We start from the raw sequence: 17445 nt of genomic DNA, 5'->3' as shown, positions 1-17445 counted from the left end.
GGATGAACCAGTTTGATGATTTTTTTTCAGTGAGAACCAACAGTAAAATTTACTTAAAATTTAACTCTTTTTTTTTTTTTAATATCCTCTAAACTACAGATTTAGAGGAAAAAAAAGGTACCAGTTCCTCAAGGACAGAGGTAACCCGTGGGGTTTCACAGCAGCGTTTTCTTCACGGGTCAGTTTATGATCACTCTGTGAATGATCCATGTAATTCCCAGGGCTTCACACTGCACTGGCCAAAACCAATTGTGTAGGAAACTGCCCAGCATCGATTATCCCTTCCTGTGTAGTACCTTCCCTGCCCCGTAGCACCAGGAATTCCGGACTGTGTACGAAACACGTGTTATCTGATTCCAGGTTTCTTCACTCCCCCGTGTCCGTTTTGGAGGAACCCCTGAGGATTTGCTTTGGTCCTGTTGAACAATGGGTGTTAAATTGGGGCCTTAAAACATATTACTGTAGCTAACCTGTCAGCTGAGCATACAGCGTTTAAAGGCCCATTCCCATAAAAGAGGATTACCTGGAGTTTGGTTTGGACTTCTTTTACCAGCATCACATATTGGCGAGTGGCAGAGAGCTCCTTTGCATGTACAGGCATAGAAAGCTACGATACAGGATGGTCTCCATCGTAGGAATTGGTGGGAAGGCTGTAAAACAGTATCTGGCAGAGCAGCTGGATGAATACTCAGTTTAATTTCAGATCCAACACTCACAAGTCAAACTACAAAGTGGTCCCGCTTGGGTTTTGGTTGAATCGAGTGGAATTCTAGAGGTCAGATTTCATCCTCAGCAGAAGTTTGTCACGAGACTTCCAGCATTTCTGGGGGGAAAAACCCCAGCCTAGAACCCCGTTTCCTCCAGGGAATTGCACTGGGTTTGATCAGGCTTTTTCTCCTTGACACATCGCCCATTGTATTAACTTCTGCTTTGCTTTAAAAAGAGGCATCTACCGTTTTGCTTCCCTGAAGAAGCTCATAATGTTATAATTCAAGTGTCAGGACAGATTAGGTTAAATGTACTGTGTGATTCCCAAAGGAAAACAAACTTCCAAACATACTCTATTTGCCTTGTTACATGTCATGGATTGCATTAGAGCTGAACATGTAATTCTGTCGCCTAATGTGTTAAAGTTGGCATGAATTTTATTCTCTGTGCAAGGTGAGAAATTACTTAGCTAACAAAACATTTCGTTTCCCCCTCTTTGCGTTCCTGCTTTATGAGATTCTGAATGTGACATTTTCACAAAAAATCCCCGCACTTATTTGTGAAAAATGTATATTAAAACCAAAACACATCAAATGGAAAGAAATCACAGATGGTTTTATTCACAAGCAGTAGAATTAATGGCCCTCCCTACTCTTTATAAATATTGGAAGCAGATGAGTTCATTACTATTTCACTCTAATAAAGAAAACCTGTTTTATTTTGACAAGACATCTACTTATCTCGTGTTTCTACCGAATAATAAATCTATTTGCTTTGAAAAAGAAAGGAAAGGTGATCGATAAACAAAAACCGGCCTGGAAAGTTTGTCAGTGAAGAAAAACCAACCCCCAAACATCTCCATTTGGGGAGAGTGCAGAAACAGAGCTTGATGGATTTTGAAATGTCACTAATTTCCAGCACAGAAAGTTTTGAGATGTTTACTTTGTGGTTGTCTTCAATTTTTACATCTTTCAACAAAGCAAGCAGAAAAGTGAAAACATCTGAAACGGCTTTTGAAAAGAAAAGAGTCAGCACAAGCGGGATAAAGCTGTGGGCTCCTTTATCTTCAAGAAATCTGCACACATGGAGCGGAGTTTAGGACTCCCTTTTTGTTTAACTCTGCATTCAAACACTTCCCAGTTCGCAATCCCGGCTACGCCGTTTGCCAGGCCTTCAAAGTACCACTGGCAGCCTTTCCTGCGCTGGGATAAAACATCTTACCCTAGGGAAGCAAAAGCTGAGTCATTTTTAACCCCAAACAACATTCACTGATGTGGTCATCTTGTTAGTCATGGAAATCCTGTGTTAGCTCTATTTATGCTTCTTTCAACACTTATTAACCAAGAAGCGGGGAGGCTTCATTTTAAACTGCAGAAGATGTTTATCCTCTCCAGGGCCATGACAATCAGTTACATGGCTTATCCATCATTCCAGAGAAAGGAAAAGAGTTTGAGAAACTCCCCAGGCAAGTTAATTTTTAAAGCTGTAGGAGGGAGAGGGGGAAAAGAAAACAAACACCACCACCAAGCCACAGGCACACAAAGCCCAACACAACCCTCTAACGCCGCAGGGACCGCGGCTGGCTCCTGCCAGCCCTTGCGCCTGCTGCTTCCCCCTTTGACAAAAGGAGGATTTCCCTGGGGCAGGAATGGCCAACCAGACACCTCGCTGGGGACAAACGGCTGCTTGGCACCAGAAAACCCCTTTGTTTGTCCAACAAGGAACAAATGCAAGAGGAGGAAGTGAAATAGCAGAGATATCCAGGTGAGGGGCGAAGGATGGTTCAGTGGATGGATTTATGTTATCCTAACAAAGGAAATGCTGTTCAGGCACTGGTTCGGCCTCTGATGGCACCGAGGAATGTGGCAGGTGAGGCTCTGGGTTTTCTTTCTGTCTGTTTTTATCATCTCCACCAATCTGTGTTTTTGAACAGTAGGTCGATGCTCCAGCTTCGGTCCGTGAGCAACACACCTCCAGCCAAAGCACCACACAGTATCTGGAGGGGCTGATAGGGGTAGGCAGGGAAAAGGGGGGAGGATGCCTTTGCTTCTCCAGGCTTTGAGCATTGCTGTTGCTCCTCACGATGGAGATCCCCTTCCAGCTCACCACCACTAAAAGCAGCTCTTTAGGTTATGGCTGTTTTGGGAGAAAAACTGCAGAAACAGCACAGAGATTTGGTGAAGCATTAATGTATTATAAACATTCAATAATTACCCCAGAAGTCTGAGCAGCTGAATTAGGAAATACGAAAAGCAAAACAAGGGCTGGGGATGAGGCTCTTCCCTGGCAGGCATGCCTGGAAGCTCGGCTGTATTCCCAGGCAGCGGATGCGCAGCCCCATGCCATTTCCCATGCCACAGATCCGAGCCCATGTCCCGTGGCAGCAGCTAAATAGGCAGAAGTGGCTTTGATGTCCGCAGGCATCACTCTCTTGGCGATGGCTCCGAGGCAGCTCACATGCCTGCGAGCTGGTGTGCAGGACAGGCCCACTCTGGTTTATGTCCCCCCTGCGCCGTTTCCTCCCTGGCCGGGATATTCAATCAGGTGCTGGTGACGGCTCCCACAGCAGCTCCAAGATGCAGTTCCTTAGGTTTTGGTGGAACAAGTGGTACTCACTTTGAAAAGGAGGTTATAAAAACATGTGCCTGAAGAGAATGTCGGGAACTTGGGTATTAATCTCCTTTAATTCAAAGACCACTCAAAATAAGTGAGACAGAAATATTGGCTGGGGTGAGAGAAGATGCCAGAGGTCGCATTGTGCACCACCAGCTTGGGTCAAGTCCAGAAGAATAAGTTAGCACAAAGAAAAACCATTTTCAGTTTTAATGCTGTGCTATTGGCCTCCCTCTAGCTGAGAAGTCTGCTTCCCCTCCCACGGCTTACTGCCACTGGCCATGTGGGTACCTGTCTGCAATGACACCAGCCCGGCAGCCACTGCAGCAGGACCCCACGGGAAGGGCTCTGTGACCAGCACAGTCCCTGCACCAGGTTTTGCCCTGTCCTGCCCATAATGAGGCATCTCCCCACTGGCCAAAGGAACTTCACCCCCTGGCACCGCATGAACAGCAGGCACCAGCTCCCATCGCTCGAGCTGAAGCCCGCCCCAGCAGCATCCCTGCAGTGCCCTTAGACCACTCAGTGCTCGGCAGAGTGCCAGCAAAGCAAGGCCACGCAGGACACATCGGTCATAAAAGCACAACACCTCCCTTGCAGCTCACGCTTCCACCCTTAACTGCCTCTCTTAAAACACGGCTGTATTTCAGAGTTAATTATAAAAACCCTCTTTATTTCTGCAGAATCCCACTTTATAATATTTCTAAGACATAAGACCATGGAGTCCTGAGCTAGGCAGAGCCACTCAGCCTGCAGCAACTCTCCCTCCCCATCCATGCACAGCCTCTGTCCCATCAGCTCCAAGCCACAGTGCTGCTGGGGTGGGGAAAGCCCTGCCTGAGGTGGGGAGGTGTGAAACACCATGCAAGGTGCATGCCGCTGTCACCCACTGCATGCTGCTGTGATCTACTGCATGTGGCTGCAGTGGTCCATTGCTGCTCTCAGCAAGAGCCACCCTGAACTGCAGTGGCACCAGCATCCCTGGCATGGGGCAGTATGCTGGTACAGAAGGGCGGGGGAAGGAGCAGGCATGCAACCAGTGTGCACATGTTAAAAACAACACAGAAAGCTGATGCTGACAAGTCAAACCTGCAACAGCTTTTCCAAGCTGAGGCCAACTCCATGACTTTGACTTGACTTCCTCCTAATTACATGCAATGCAAATTTTGCAGCCGATATAATTATGAGTGACTGAAGTTGTTAAACTTCATAGAGGATAAACACGGTGTTTCACTGATGCTGCTGTCATTTACTATAGTGGCATACTTACTGAGACATGCATTTGGGACATGGCTTGTGAGGAAGCCACGTGTGGTCCCTGGCTCCAGAAAACGCTGAAGTTAAGCTATTTTGAGTTCTGTGTTTTGACTTTGCAGCACACCTTCTGAGAGAGACATTGTGGACAGACATTCCACAGCTTTTTACATCTCATTTCCAAGGACAAAACCCACACATTACCTACAGGGTGATGATGCTGTCACCTCTCAAGCTGACCCCTCAGATCCATGGACAGACTGTAGCTGCTTTGGTCAGCCAAGAGACCAGCCAGGGCCACAGGCGATCACTGCTGTTCACCAGGAAGTTGAAGCTTCACAGCCACTCGTCCAACTCTAGTGATGTTTCTGCTCCCATTTCTTTATTCTTCCTGTGCCTGGAATCAGGTCCCATCTTTTGCAGCATCCTTGGCCTTCCTGGGCAGCTTGAGAGCAGAGGAAAAGGCATCCCTGGTCTTGGCCCTCACATCCCACCAAAACTGTGCAAGGAGGGTTTTAAACTTCTCAAACTCCAAATTTAAGACACAAAGTACAGAGAATAAACTGATTAAAACGAGTTTTATTTAACAAATTATATTAAGAATACAGACTAAGTTATCACACAATGAAACTTCCCTTTGTAAAATACAGGAGGGTCATCTAAAATAAATATAAAACGTAGTAACATTCATAAGATTAATGCACAGTAAATTCACTTCCAATAACCCAACAAAATGCATAGCATCTTAGAAAAACACTTTGCAACTGCATAAAAGGTTTCTCTGTTCCATTTGCAGGATGACATTTAAACCTGTTGCTGTTAGGAGACGATTTCACAATAAACAATCAGAATATCCAAACGGTTTGGTTTCCCTGTACGGAACGAATTGAGCAGCACCTTACTGAGCTTTTCCATGCGCAGGGGAGCACCCTCCCTGCTGCTGTCGGAGTGGGATGGCTCGGGATAACCAACACCGAGGCCACTCTGCTGCCGGCAATCCCTGCCTGTTCGGCAAGGCTCGAAGGCTGAGGTAATTATGTGAATACAGCGAGACTCCATCGGGAAGAGCGGGATGGGCTTCCAGGGAGCTGCTCTGCAAGCACCCATGGGATGCACCCATGGCCACCCCGGCCATGCTCCTAGGGATGCTTTGGGAGAGTGGCTGGGGGCAGAGCCCATGTTGCCTGAGGGCAATGGGGAGGCGAAGGCCAATGTGGGACCGACTCCAAAGGTGCCACATCCCATTGTTCCTCCCCCAGGTTGATCTTTAGGGCTGCACTGAAGGTGCCCAGACCTGCGGACGCATGCCCTTGCCACCAGTGTCCACATGGCACATGTCAGGCTCTTCTCTGGGCTCTGTGGGGTGTGGGCTCATCTGCATTGCTCAGGGAACTGGGGGGGGACAGGGGTGGGTGTGAAACCAAACAAGCCCAATGCTACAGACCGACAACAACCTCTCACTACACAGGAGGCTCACGGGGGATCCTCTTCTACAAACACACCGCGGGCAAACTCAGTGACAGTCACAGGAAAAAAGCTTGACAAAGTTTATTCCTATGGAACTACAGCTATGGAGATGCTCCCCCAGGGAAGGCACCTGCTACGACTGTTCACACTTGAATTGTATCACAAAGTTCACACTCTACATTATTTTCTGGACTAATTTCTTGCCTTTCCATTGTTAACACATCAGACAGCACAGCCTGGCCTGGATGGCCCACGAGTCATCTCAATACGTGACCTGCTCTTTGCCGTGAGAAATCCAGGAGGCAGCGTGTCACCACTAATTCACATCAGAAGGTGTATTTTACAGTAAGCAAACCCCTCACTGCTGCTTTGCTGTCTCTGTTGCAGATATACGATAATTCAGCAAACTAATTTCTCCATCAGCCCCAAGATTAAGACACCTAGAGGGTAGTTCTGTTCTAGAAATAGAGGCAAGGTAGCCAAGCACATCTGGTAAAGCTCTGCAAATCCACTTCTGCTGCTTTCCACTGACTCATCCCTTCCCTTATGCTCCAGAAGGTTTCTCCACAGCCAGACACCAACATCAGGCTCTCTGAGTAGTTACTGCCTGGGCTGATGCTACCACAGCACCTTTTGGACAGGGAGGGAGGGAGATGCAGAGGGATGCTGGTACTGGCTATGGCACATGCCAACAGGGAGGACTTGTGAGGATACAAGGACCAGCCTTGCAGTGAGTTGCTGTGAGTATAAAACTTCACGGAACAGCAAATAAAACCTGCCTGTGGAAACACTGACCTGATGCCCAAGATCTCGGGAATTCAGAGGTGCAATAAAAAAAGCTTCCTATAATGACTGGACTGAGCAGATGACACACACAGCAGCCACCCTGCACTGCATGTCTCGCTGGGCTTCCAAACACAGGCTCTAAGCCCTCTCCCTTTGGAAATACCCAGCCTTCAGTAGCCAGCCGACTCAGAAGCTGTAGCTCTTTGCTCTAAACACCTCTACTGCATTTGTACCACAGAAACTGCTTTTGTACTATTCCTGCTTACAGTACAGGGTATTCTTGCAGTGCCACAGTGCAGAAACACACTGTGAAGATCAAACTGACCTCTCAAGTATCTTTGCAGATGCACCTCTGAAGCAGCTCAGCTAGGCCAGTGTAAGAAGAGTGAGAACCAACTATACAAATATATCCTGAAGATTTCTTAGATGCTTGTCCCAGCTGCACATCCCATCAGTGTTTTGAGCCATCCAGTGTTTCTTGTAGGTACTGAAGAGAAAGCTGAGCTCACCATCTCTAGGAAGGCTGAGCACACATAATTTGCTATAAACATTATTAAAGCACCAATTTAATCTACTGCTGCTCTGTAAGCTGAATCTCACAGTAAGGACTTGAGGCTATGGACCCATTATTCTGAGACGTCCCCACTGATCGCAGCTATCCAAACCTGCTCCTCCTGGAGTGCTCCAGCTGCTCCATGGTCAGCCCTGCCCTTGGTGTGGGAAGATGTGGCTTGAGGAAAAGCTCCTGGCAGCCCTCTTCCCACCTCCCAGTGCCAGGAACTGCCCCTGGAGCTCTGCAGACTCTGCACTGGCTGCCCTGCACCTACCTGCAGTCCTTGCTCCTGCACCACCAGGAACAGGAAATGTCTCTGCAGCTCCTTCAGCCCAAAGCCACAAGGAATGCATTGCTGCAGAGGGCTTCTACCTACCTGCAATGCCCACTAAGCCACAGGAGAAGCCCTAAACGGGTGCCACAGAAAACTACAGAACAAATTACAAGCAGAAAAATAGGAAGACAAAAGATGGATGAGATGGGCACAGTACTACAGCATGGAGTGGATTTGAACTTCAAGTGAACCTGAGCCGAATGACCAGGCTGCCATGGTATGTTCATTTGTTGATGTCGGCATCATCAATCTAGCCTTTGTGAAGCTTGGCAGTGAGGTCTGGCTTTTCTTTCCTGCAGGATAAATAAGGACTAAAAGTGGTGCTGCAACCTCCAAGTAAAAGAGCACTTCCAGGGGGTCACCAACGCTCCGGAGCTGGTGCAAATGGGATAGCTTTGAGTCTTTTGCTCAAATACAAGAAGACACCTGCAACCACATGAGCCTCTGCTTCCCAATGGCAAAGCCTTGCCTTACAGAGGCAGTTTCAGAAAACAATTTACCTGACTGGAAGAAGTTGAAGCAAAGACTTGAAATGAGTCTGTCCAGAGTGGTATGGATTTTGTGCTCATTATTCCAGCAATACAGCATGGTGCCTTAAACCCAGAAATGAATCTTTGGACAAGAAATATTTTACATATGTACAAATAAAACATACAAGCTGACAGTACAAAACCTAGTCACCATTAGTGTTAGTCACCATTCTGGCCAGCTAGAAAAAGCAAGATCAATCAAAAGCAGTGCAAAGCAGGTCAGGGCATACGTACGACCCAGACTGAGAGCGACAACACTGTTATTTGTTACTATGGCAATTGCATTTCAATAGGGTTAGGTAATCAGTATTTTACAATATAAAAAATGGGTATGTTTGAACACTTGCTTAAAAAATGCCATTTTGCTGCCATGATGTAGCTTTGTTCTACAGCAGAGACTTGAGAAAGCAGCATGGAGTCAGATGGGCACTTCTAAATAACTTATTACAGCAACAGACTTCTCCAAGACATGCATTTGACTCAGGAGCGAGCTAAGGTCAGCGATCACAAGGAGGCTGAGGTCAGGGTTTAATGCATCCCACTCTCATCCTGCACTGCGTCAGAGTTCAGTGCTTCCCTGTGAGCACACGAGGGAACAGGCACATCTCTTTTGTTTTAGCAGCTAGCGGGGCAAGTATTAGAAAGCTGTCCAAAGTGACAGGCAGGTGACAGCATCCAAGTTGTCAGCAGAGCTCCAGCTCTGCAGGAAGCATGGCTGGGGGTCAGCTGGAGCTGCCAGCATCCAGCCCAGAAAGAAAGACAGGATGTTCGTCACTCTTGGTCTGGACAGATACAGGGACACCCTGTGCAAAGCAGAGGTGCTTCCCCTCAGGAACAGCAGTGCAGCTTCTGCTCTCTGCACCCCTTTGTCTTGCCAGGGGACAGAGCCCAAGGCAAGTCTGAGCAAGCGACCCCAGCTCTGCCAGCTGTAACAGAGCCGAGTGATCGCATCCTGGGTTGATCCCGGCCATGGTGGAGCTCTGTGTGCCCAGACCTTGCTGGAGGCAGATAGGGCCTCTGCTGTGGCTCAGTGCTGCCTGCTGCAAGGTGTTGAGAGCCCATCAGCTCCATGTCAGCTTGGGCACGATGCTCAAGGGCTCATGGATTAACCAGCCATACAGTTTGTTCTTCCTTACTTTTAGGGCTCGCTGCTGAGCATTTCTTGATGGTTCACGAGCTCACGGCTCGCTGTTCGCAGCACTTTGATACAGCTCTGGTTTTTAACACTGTCCTGCAGCAATGGGTATGAAGAGGGGATGACTGAGGGGCTGCCTCAGGTTCCAAGTCACATACTCACATGGAGAGGAGCCCGCAGCAGCGAGGGAGGGTGAGGGCAGCTGCCAAAGAGTTGTGCAGTCCCAAGGCGTGGAGCAGTGTGTGCAGGAGGAGGTGGTGCAGCGCAGGGAGGGCGGCGATGCCCGGGCGAGCGGAGGTCTGGGATGGCCCCGGTGCCACATCCTGCTCAGTAGTATGCACGCACATCCCGCTCCAGCGCCGGCCGTCCCGCTCAGGACTGCGGGACCGGCGGGCACCGCGTGGGGCTGGGTGGCAGCCGGGCCGCCGCGCTCTGCTCCGTCCGGAAGCTGTAGTCGTACTGTGGGCAAAGCAAGAGAGGGAACCGTGGAGCGCAGCCTGGGGCAGCGTGTGCGGCCACGCTCCCCAGCCCATGCCAGGACAGCACAACAAGCAGAAGAACGAGGCAAGAACTGGGCCCGGCAGCACCCAGAGCTGTGATCTCCCCAGGTAGGGCCATGCCGGGTGAGCATGCCAGCATTACCTGACTCCACGGTGGTAACTGGATCCATTCCCTCCCCTAAAACCCAGCCTACGCAACACCCTAAACACCAGCATTAATACAGACATGACCACATGCATCCTGCACATAAAGCAGCTAGTCAGAAAGGCTCCCTTTTGCCGTCCTTGCTCACACAAGCTGGTACCACAATTAACATTGTTGGTTTGGCGAGGTGGGTGAAGACTCCTGTATACATGTCCCTGCTCTCCACAGATGTCCCTGCAGTGGATGGACGCAGCCGTGCAGGCCTGGTTGCTGCAGCACACGCCGTAGCAGTGCCATCTCGTGGCACCTGCTGGGCCGTACCCCGACAGCCCCTGGTCACCCTGGATGCTGCTGTGGTCCCTCACCATGCCATAGCATCCCCAGGAGAGGATGATGCTGCAGTGGCTGTCCCATGTTGGCTGCTGGGAATGATGCCCTGGGGCAGCTTGGGCACCCAGCCTGCACACACACTGCTCTGCCTATGGACAGTCCTCCCCTGTGTCTCCATGTCTTGTTTGTGGCTTCTGGGATGTCACCAAGATGCTCCCTTGGACCAGGCCCATTTGTCACAGCTCCTCACCAGCCAGCCTAGGGCATGGGACATGCTTCCAGTGGTACAGCCCCAAAAACTCAGTGACTTTGCCAGTGCCTGACCCCAGCCCTGTGCATGGAGTGAAGCCACAGGGATGGCCGGGCTGGCTGTTCCAGGGATGTGATGCTAAGAGCCCCAGGCACTGTGCGAGGGCCTCATGCTGAGCTGGACCAGCACCTCCGCTGGCTCCCAGCAGACGCGGCATTGGCCTTCCCAGCTTCAATGCTGAATCCATCCTGGGTCTCCGAGCCCGTTGCGGGGCGAGCGAGGCCACCGGCGCTCCCTCCTCCATCACCACCGGGAACACGGAGCCCGAAGTCACCAAAGCGGCCGCTCCAAGGGGGCACCAGCGGGGCCTGCAGGGAGGCGCGGGGCCGGCAGAGGGCGCGCGGGGACCGCGGCGGGACCCGGAGGCACCGGGACCCGGAGGCACCGGAGGCACCGGGGCCCGGAGCGGCGGCCGGGGGAGCACATCCCGGTGCATCCTTGGCCCCGAGTCATCCCCCTTCCGGCCGCCGTTCAACGGGCAAACGCGTCTTCATTAAGTGCACCTCAATGTCAGGATGTCGCAGCGAGCAGCACCAGCCCCGAGCTAAACACGCAATAAGCCTCATTTTTCAACACACAAACACATAAAGATGTCAGCTCAAACTGTTTACTAATTAACACTTAAAAAGACACAAATTAGATATGCGTGGCTAAGAGCAATTATAATCAAGACGAATTTCTCTAGTCATTTGGGAACTGAAAAAAATGCCTAATTGCTGGAACCAATGTTTTAAAAACTGAAATCATGCCAGTTAGCAAATATGTTCATTTAAAGAACATTTCATGTGACTACACTCTGGAGAACTGACTACAAACATGAGAACAAGGAAAAATATTTCTGTATAAAATTAAAATTTTAAGCTCCCTTAGATTTACAACTTCTTCTTTGAACATATTTGCAAGGAGCAGCCCATGAAAACTTGTAGCGATTAAGTGGTTAAACGAACTGCCTCCCTTGTCAGTTTAAAAGGAATGATTAATATTAGATGCTCACTCTGCTCGCTAGCCTCTCTCCACACTTTTGCTCAATGCCAGGCTAAGATGAAGATGGGGCACACACAACGAGCACAGGAGGCCCACGGCAGCCCGATGGCTGCCAACGGTACCCACAGCCACATGGGACAGCAGCATCTGCTGCCAACAGAGCCATGAACAGTCCCAGCGCCTTCACTGCTGCCTGCACTGCTCTGCACCATACAGAGGCTGCCTCGCCTGCCGGGTGACATTCCCCATGCCAGGAAAAGCAGAAGAGCCAGCAGCAGCACTGCCAGAGCTCTGCTCCGCTCCATCCTACATCCACCAAAACAGCCGTAAGCAAACGATGCCTGCAGCTTAAACCTGACATCACCCACTGGGCTTCACCACCTTGCACACCACCACTTCACTCGCTCCTCAGGGCAAAGCAGTGCAATCCCGGCACACAAGATCCTGACTTCAGGAACAGCCTGCATGTGCAGTACAGGATTTGAGCCTGTTCTCAACAGTTTTTCTGGAAGTCTTTTCATTCAGCTCGCCTCGCAGCTTGGAGGATGGGTGCATGAATCTGCAAATGTGGCGACAGAGAACAATAACTCTTGGAATTCTTTGGGAATACTTTTTTTTTTTGCAAGGCATCTAGCTCCAGGGAGAATGTTCTTGCTGCTTTGGAAATCCAGAAGATTTGCTGTAATGGTGCTATTGCTTGCAAGGGAAATAAAGCCATGCGGAAATTCACAATATTTATATGCACAGCTATCTATGTGCAGACAAGATGCTTCATCAAGGAATATGGGCTGCATAATTATACTTTTCATTACTCTGAAACACACGCAGCCTTGACGGAACAAGAGGGTGTGGGGAGAGCAGGCAGGTATCGACCTCTCCTCCCAAGGCCACCCAAATGACTCTGGTGCCGGTGTCCCTGCAGGTCTGCATGGGGCAGGGGACAGGGCTGCACAGCCCACCCCTCTAGGCAGCATACCAAGCTACCGAAACCCCAGTTGCACCAGGCAACACCCAGAGGGCTGCGGAAGGAAATCCGGTTCCACTTTGCTTCCCCTTAGGCAAAAGGGACCCACTGCCCTGCAGCCAGCTTTTGCCAAGTGTTGGGAAGACATCCGGCATGCATAGGGGCTGCCAGCCCTGAGCACCTCTAGCTCCCAGCATGCAGGGCCCTCGTCACAGATGTAGGCAGCCCCGAACAGAAGCATGGCACATGTGCAACATGGCAGGACTACAGCGCCTGAGGCACCGGGTGCTTTGGGCAGCGATGGGCCTTGTTGGGCAGTGCCTTCAGAGCATGGTCACTACTCCCTTGGCCTGCCAGGTGCCTGGGAAGCCCCTGGCAACCAACCACCTTCTGGTACTCAGACAAAACTTCCAGGCAGAAAAGGATGGATTTAGGAAACTGGACTCACAACGGTAATCACAAAGTGGAGAAGCCATGAGGAGTCTGTAAGTCTTGCTTTGCCATCTTCTTACTTTGCTTAACCCAGCTGGTCAGCACAAGAGATGATGTTTGTGACTGATGATGCCTGAAGAAGCACGTGCTGCTGAGACAAGTTTCCTCCTGGTCTGCAACTTCAGCTGAGAAGCAGCCCTTGCAGAACAGGCGGCTCCCCAGCACAGTGCATTCCAAGTCATACATGTGCCAAAATGCTCACTTGGGAACACGAGACCACCCTTGATTTGATGGCTGTCTCCTCCCCAGGCTCCTGGAAGACTTGGGCTCACTGAAAGCCCAGCCTGGTTTTCCTGGTAACACGTTACCAGCAGCATCAAACTGAAAAGTGATGACTTGGTTTACCTGCCATTGCTTAGTCAAGTTCCTTTGCTTCCCTGAGATGCAAGAAGCAACCTAACACAAGCAGCTTGTAGCATGCTTTGATAATAAATGAGAAAGAAAGGTTAAATAAGACAGACATCTGGAATTAAACAGAGGGCAGCAGACTTTGTCATTAGATTCAACACCTAAAGTGTCTTCACCCGGATCATGGAGGACATCCCTAACTGAGCTTACTTTCTGACTCCGCATTGACTTTATCTACCAGCAGTGACTTAGGAAAGAGGGAAGGGTTCTTACAGCAAAGTGAGCACAGCTCTCACGATGCTTTTGCTTAGTGCCTGACTCGCTACCTACCTCCTTTTCGATTTCTGCAAGGGTTTTGATTGTGATGCCCAAGAGATCAACTGGCTGCATCTGGCAAGAGAAAAAGAAACAGAAATGTTAAATTTAGGGTTTTTTTTTGGTTCTAAGTCAGCAAATACTCTATCACCAGAGATTCGGAGGCACCATCTGTAAACGCATGCATAATCCTGTTTCTCAGTCCCCTACAAGTGTGGGTTAGGGACAGCAGCTCTAACGCCTTTCTCCCTAAGCAGGGACAGCTGACACTCATATTGGTGTCACTTTGCACAGGTAGATCTTTACTCATCTCCCTGCTGCAGGACGCCTGTTACCAGCACTCTGTAACACCCTATGGATTTCATATGGCCTCAGCACGTAGGTGTGAGCAGTGCTGACTGTGGGAAGCCCCGACCAAACTGACCATATGGTGGCAATGGTGTCTAAAGGATCCGAGGGGAGGATTAGCACGACCTAATCTCTCTGCGTTTGTCCTCGCAGCAGGGACTCCAGCTTTCTGGGAATAACGGCCCATAAACCACCCTTTCAGAAAGCAATGGTTGTGAAAACCATGTCCGGCTGCACATGCAGGTTGTGTCAGCAGGAAGAAGAGAGCACAAACTCAGATACAGCTGATGGCTCAGTGTTTGCCTTAGCAGCTTCTTGTAAACTGATTTTTAAAGATACTGTTTTAGAATTGGGTAGATTAGGGAGCTTGCAATGGGATGATGAGCCTTTGGAACTAGATCTTTAAGGTCCCTTCCAACCATTCTGTGATTGTATGGTTCTATGAAACCTTCAACTCCTGGGACAAATTCAGTTTTTAGGAGCGATCTGGCAAAAGCCATTCCCACCCCATGGGAAACTACTGTTAAGTGCAACACTGGGTCATTTCAAGCATTTATGTATTGGGCCCCACAAAGGAAAAGCTCACAGAAGCAGGTGATTTGTGTTGATGTTTTGTGACTGCTCTCCATGAAAAGATGCATTTTAGACACTGAAAAAACAATGAAGGCAACTCACCCCTTCAGGAGCACAGGCAAACTTGTCTGAAATCATGAAAGGCACTCCATCCATTGCTGAAAGAGACAAAACGAGCAGTCACATTTCCAGCTGACTTCTGACATGCAACTTCACACGTTCCCAGTGACAGATCAAGTATTCATGGCATTGACACATGACTGATAGCTCGCAGAAGTTATTGCCAGCCTTTTCTTCGCTCGAACCTGCCAGTGGTTCCTCTCTGTTCGAGACACAGCTGGGTTAGTCCCTACCAAATCAGGAATCCAGTGAACCCTCCCTGCTCTATCCATATACAATTTCATGGTCTCAATTTTGAGTCTTCCAATTTGGTTCAGCTGCCAAAGCAGACAGTATATGAAACTGAAAACAAACACAAACATTTTAAGAGGACTGAGATTCATCTACCACTACCACACAGAACCACCTGAACGAACTCAGCGGTGTCTGAGCAAGACAAGGAACATGCCCAGTATAGGTGCCTTTTACCCCCCAAGTAGTTAAGTACTACAAACACCAAGGGCCAAGCACTGTCTTGGCCTGGCTGCTGCCAGCACAAACTCAACAGGGAGCAGCAGAGCTCAAACACTTGCAAATCACAGAAGGAGAATGGAAACCAGTGGAGTGTGAGGCCAGACACAGGGACATGACAGCTGACGGCAAAGCCTTGTGTCACTGGGCCACGCTCTCTCTGCAGCACAAGCTTAGTGGTACTGTCCTCTTAGATGCTGCAACGGCTCGGTGTCTGTGTCTTGCTACCACCACCTCAGAAACTTCACAGAAAGCCTCCCACAAGACGTGTCAGTACAAGGGAGACACTTACTTTCCAAACATGTAACTCAGCAACTTCCACACCAGACGGAAAAGGGCACATCTCTAAGGCAGAGTGCAGCCCCAAATACACCCGCTTTATTTTAGGTACACCTTTAAGATTTTAAGTCCTTAAATTGCAGCTCTGAAAGAAATAAAAACTTCAAACTAGAGCAAATTTAAGCCCTGAAATGCCCTCAAGTAATCTTCAAATAGGGTTTTCTTTCACAAAGCATCTGCACCCACAAACTCAGTGTTCCTCTGCCGGCTGTTTGCAACTTCCATTAGCACCAGTGAGTTACCATGTTAGTGATTTACCATGGGTTATTTGAGAACACATAGCACCTTACATTTGCTTTTTATATTTTTTACTTTAAAAAAGCTCCCAGTTCTCCACTGGAGTCATTTCATTATCAAAGGTGCTATGCGGCAGCCACAGTGCTGTGCGAACCAAAAGGAAACAGATGAGAAGCAGCATCACCAAATCCAGGAAGTTTTGAACCTGGAAGCCCATCTGCATTTGTTATCCCGACAGAAACCTGCTTTGATCAGTCACACGCTGGCTTTGCTAAAGTAATTTAAAGACTAAGCCACGATGAGCATGCCCGTCCACCCGTCCTTCGGTCCTCGCGCACTCCAGCCCTCCCGGAGCTCAGAACTGCACGGCAAAGCAGCAGATGAAAGCAGGGTGTGCCAAAGGCTCAGCAGCGCAATTAGCACTCTCCTAAACAAACGAGCTTCAACAGAGCTGTAATTAAGCAGGCCTGTAATTAAGTATATGCCCTTTATCATAACGATCATGCTTAAAAATGGCATGATGCATGGAAGTGTGTTATTAATGCTGCGCTCCCAAAGCGCAGGAACGTGCACAGGAGCCGCGTATCAGGCCCGTCACCAGTCTGCTGGTAAAATACATTAAAGGCAGAAATCAGAAAACAACACGCTCATTCAAGAGCCCTTTTCACAGCCAGGCACTGGGAGTCACGAGGATTTAAATACCCACCAATTCAGGAAACCTTACGGAAATAAAGCACCAGGCTGCACAGCGGCTGCCTCCCAGCACTGGCAGCCTCTGCCCCTTCACCCTGCGTCTTGGTTGGGCTCCAGCCTTCCAGGCTGAAAGATGGCCCTGGGCAAAGCAAAGGCTTCCAAGGAAGCACACCCCTGTGTCCTCCACCTCACCCTTGGAAGTGCTGCACACTGTCCTGGAGTACAGGTCACAGAAAGACAGACTGAAAGCTACTGCTGCTTTTGTCACGGTCACGAGGACATCAAGGGTGAGGCACCCAACTTCCTTTTAGAAATGTAAATCTGAGTCCAAGAGGAACAACAAATGCAGTGGCAATTTGCTCCAGCACAACAATGAACCATCTCAATGTTAGCTTTTACATCCCGTGGATAAGACTGTGTTGTGCTATGCTTCATGGGGGTACCACACACCACGCTGTCCCAAACAAAATGCAAGCTGCAGCAATGCATTTCTGCAGTGATTTCACAGGGGCACCCTTGCACACCACACAGTGATGGGGCTGAGTGCTCCCCCAAGGCCACACTGCAGCACTGGTCCTTCCCTGCACTCTGGCTCCATCACACTTGGTTCAGCAGCACACCTCCCTGCACAGAACCCACCTTTCCATGCTTCCCATGTGGAGCATGGCCATGCCACATAAGCCATGACAGGGCTACACATGTGCAAGCTCAAACTCACCACTAGTGCAGGTTGAGCCCTTAAAAGCACTCCTCCATCGCACACCAGCTCACTGAGACTCACAGAAAAGGGATGGAGGTAACTGCAGGGAGCAGCCTTCAGGGCCACGCATCTCCAGCAACAAGCAGGAAAGAGCTCC

General features: G+C 49.6%; 1 protein-coding gene across 12 annotated transcripts in view; it reads right to left on the bottom strand.

Moving 5' to 3' along the window:
- Window positions 1-1302: 1302 nt before the first annotated feature.
- The window catches only part of MVB12B (multivesicular body subunit 12B), a 65635-nt gene continuing 49492 nt past the window's right edge, over window positions 1303-17445 (bottom strand). For 11 of the 12 annotated variants that reach the window (XM_061476688.1, XM_061476682.1, XM_061476684.1 and 8 more), the window contains 3 exons: window positions 14792-14847; window positions 13784-13843; window positions 1303-5074 (listed from right to left, as the gene is read on the bottom strand). In XM_061476688.1, coding sequence (XP_061332672.1) covers window positions 4979-5074; window positions 13784-13843; window positions 14792-14847 — 212 coding nt within the window. In that variant the 3' untranslated portion in view covers window positions 1303-4978. Of the gene's footprint in view, window positions 5075-9617; window positions 9840-13783; window positions 13844-14791; window positions 14848-17445 lie in introns of those variants that run through there. The other variant, XM_061476679.1, reaches the window with a different exon arrangement.

This window comes from Pezoporus flaviventris, unplaced genomic scaffold (assembly GCF_033815535.1).
Source record: "Pezoporus flaviventris isolate CSIRO_AGI_PZ_B2104156 unplaced genomic scaffold, CSIRO_AGI_Pfla_v1 ptg000097l, whole genome shotgun sequence".
In the NCBI taxonomy this organism is placed as follows: Eukaryota; Metazoa; Chordata; class Aves; order Psittaciformes; family Psittacidae; genus Pezoporus; species Pezoporus flaviventris.
Note: the sequence above shows the minus strand (reverse complement) of the source record. Positions and strands in the feature narration are given on the sequence as shown.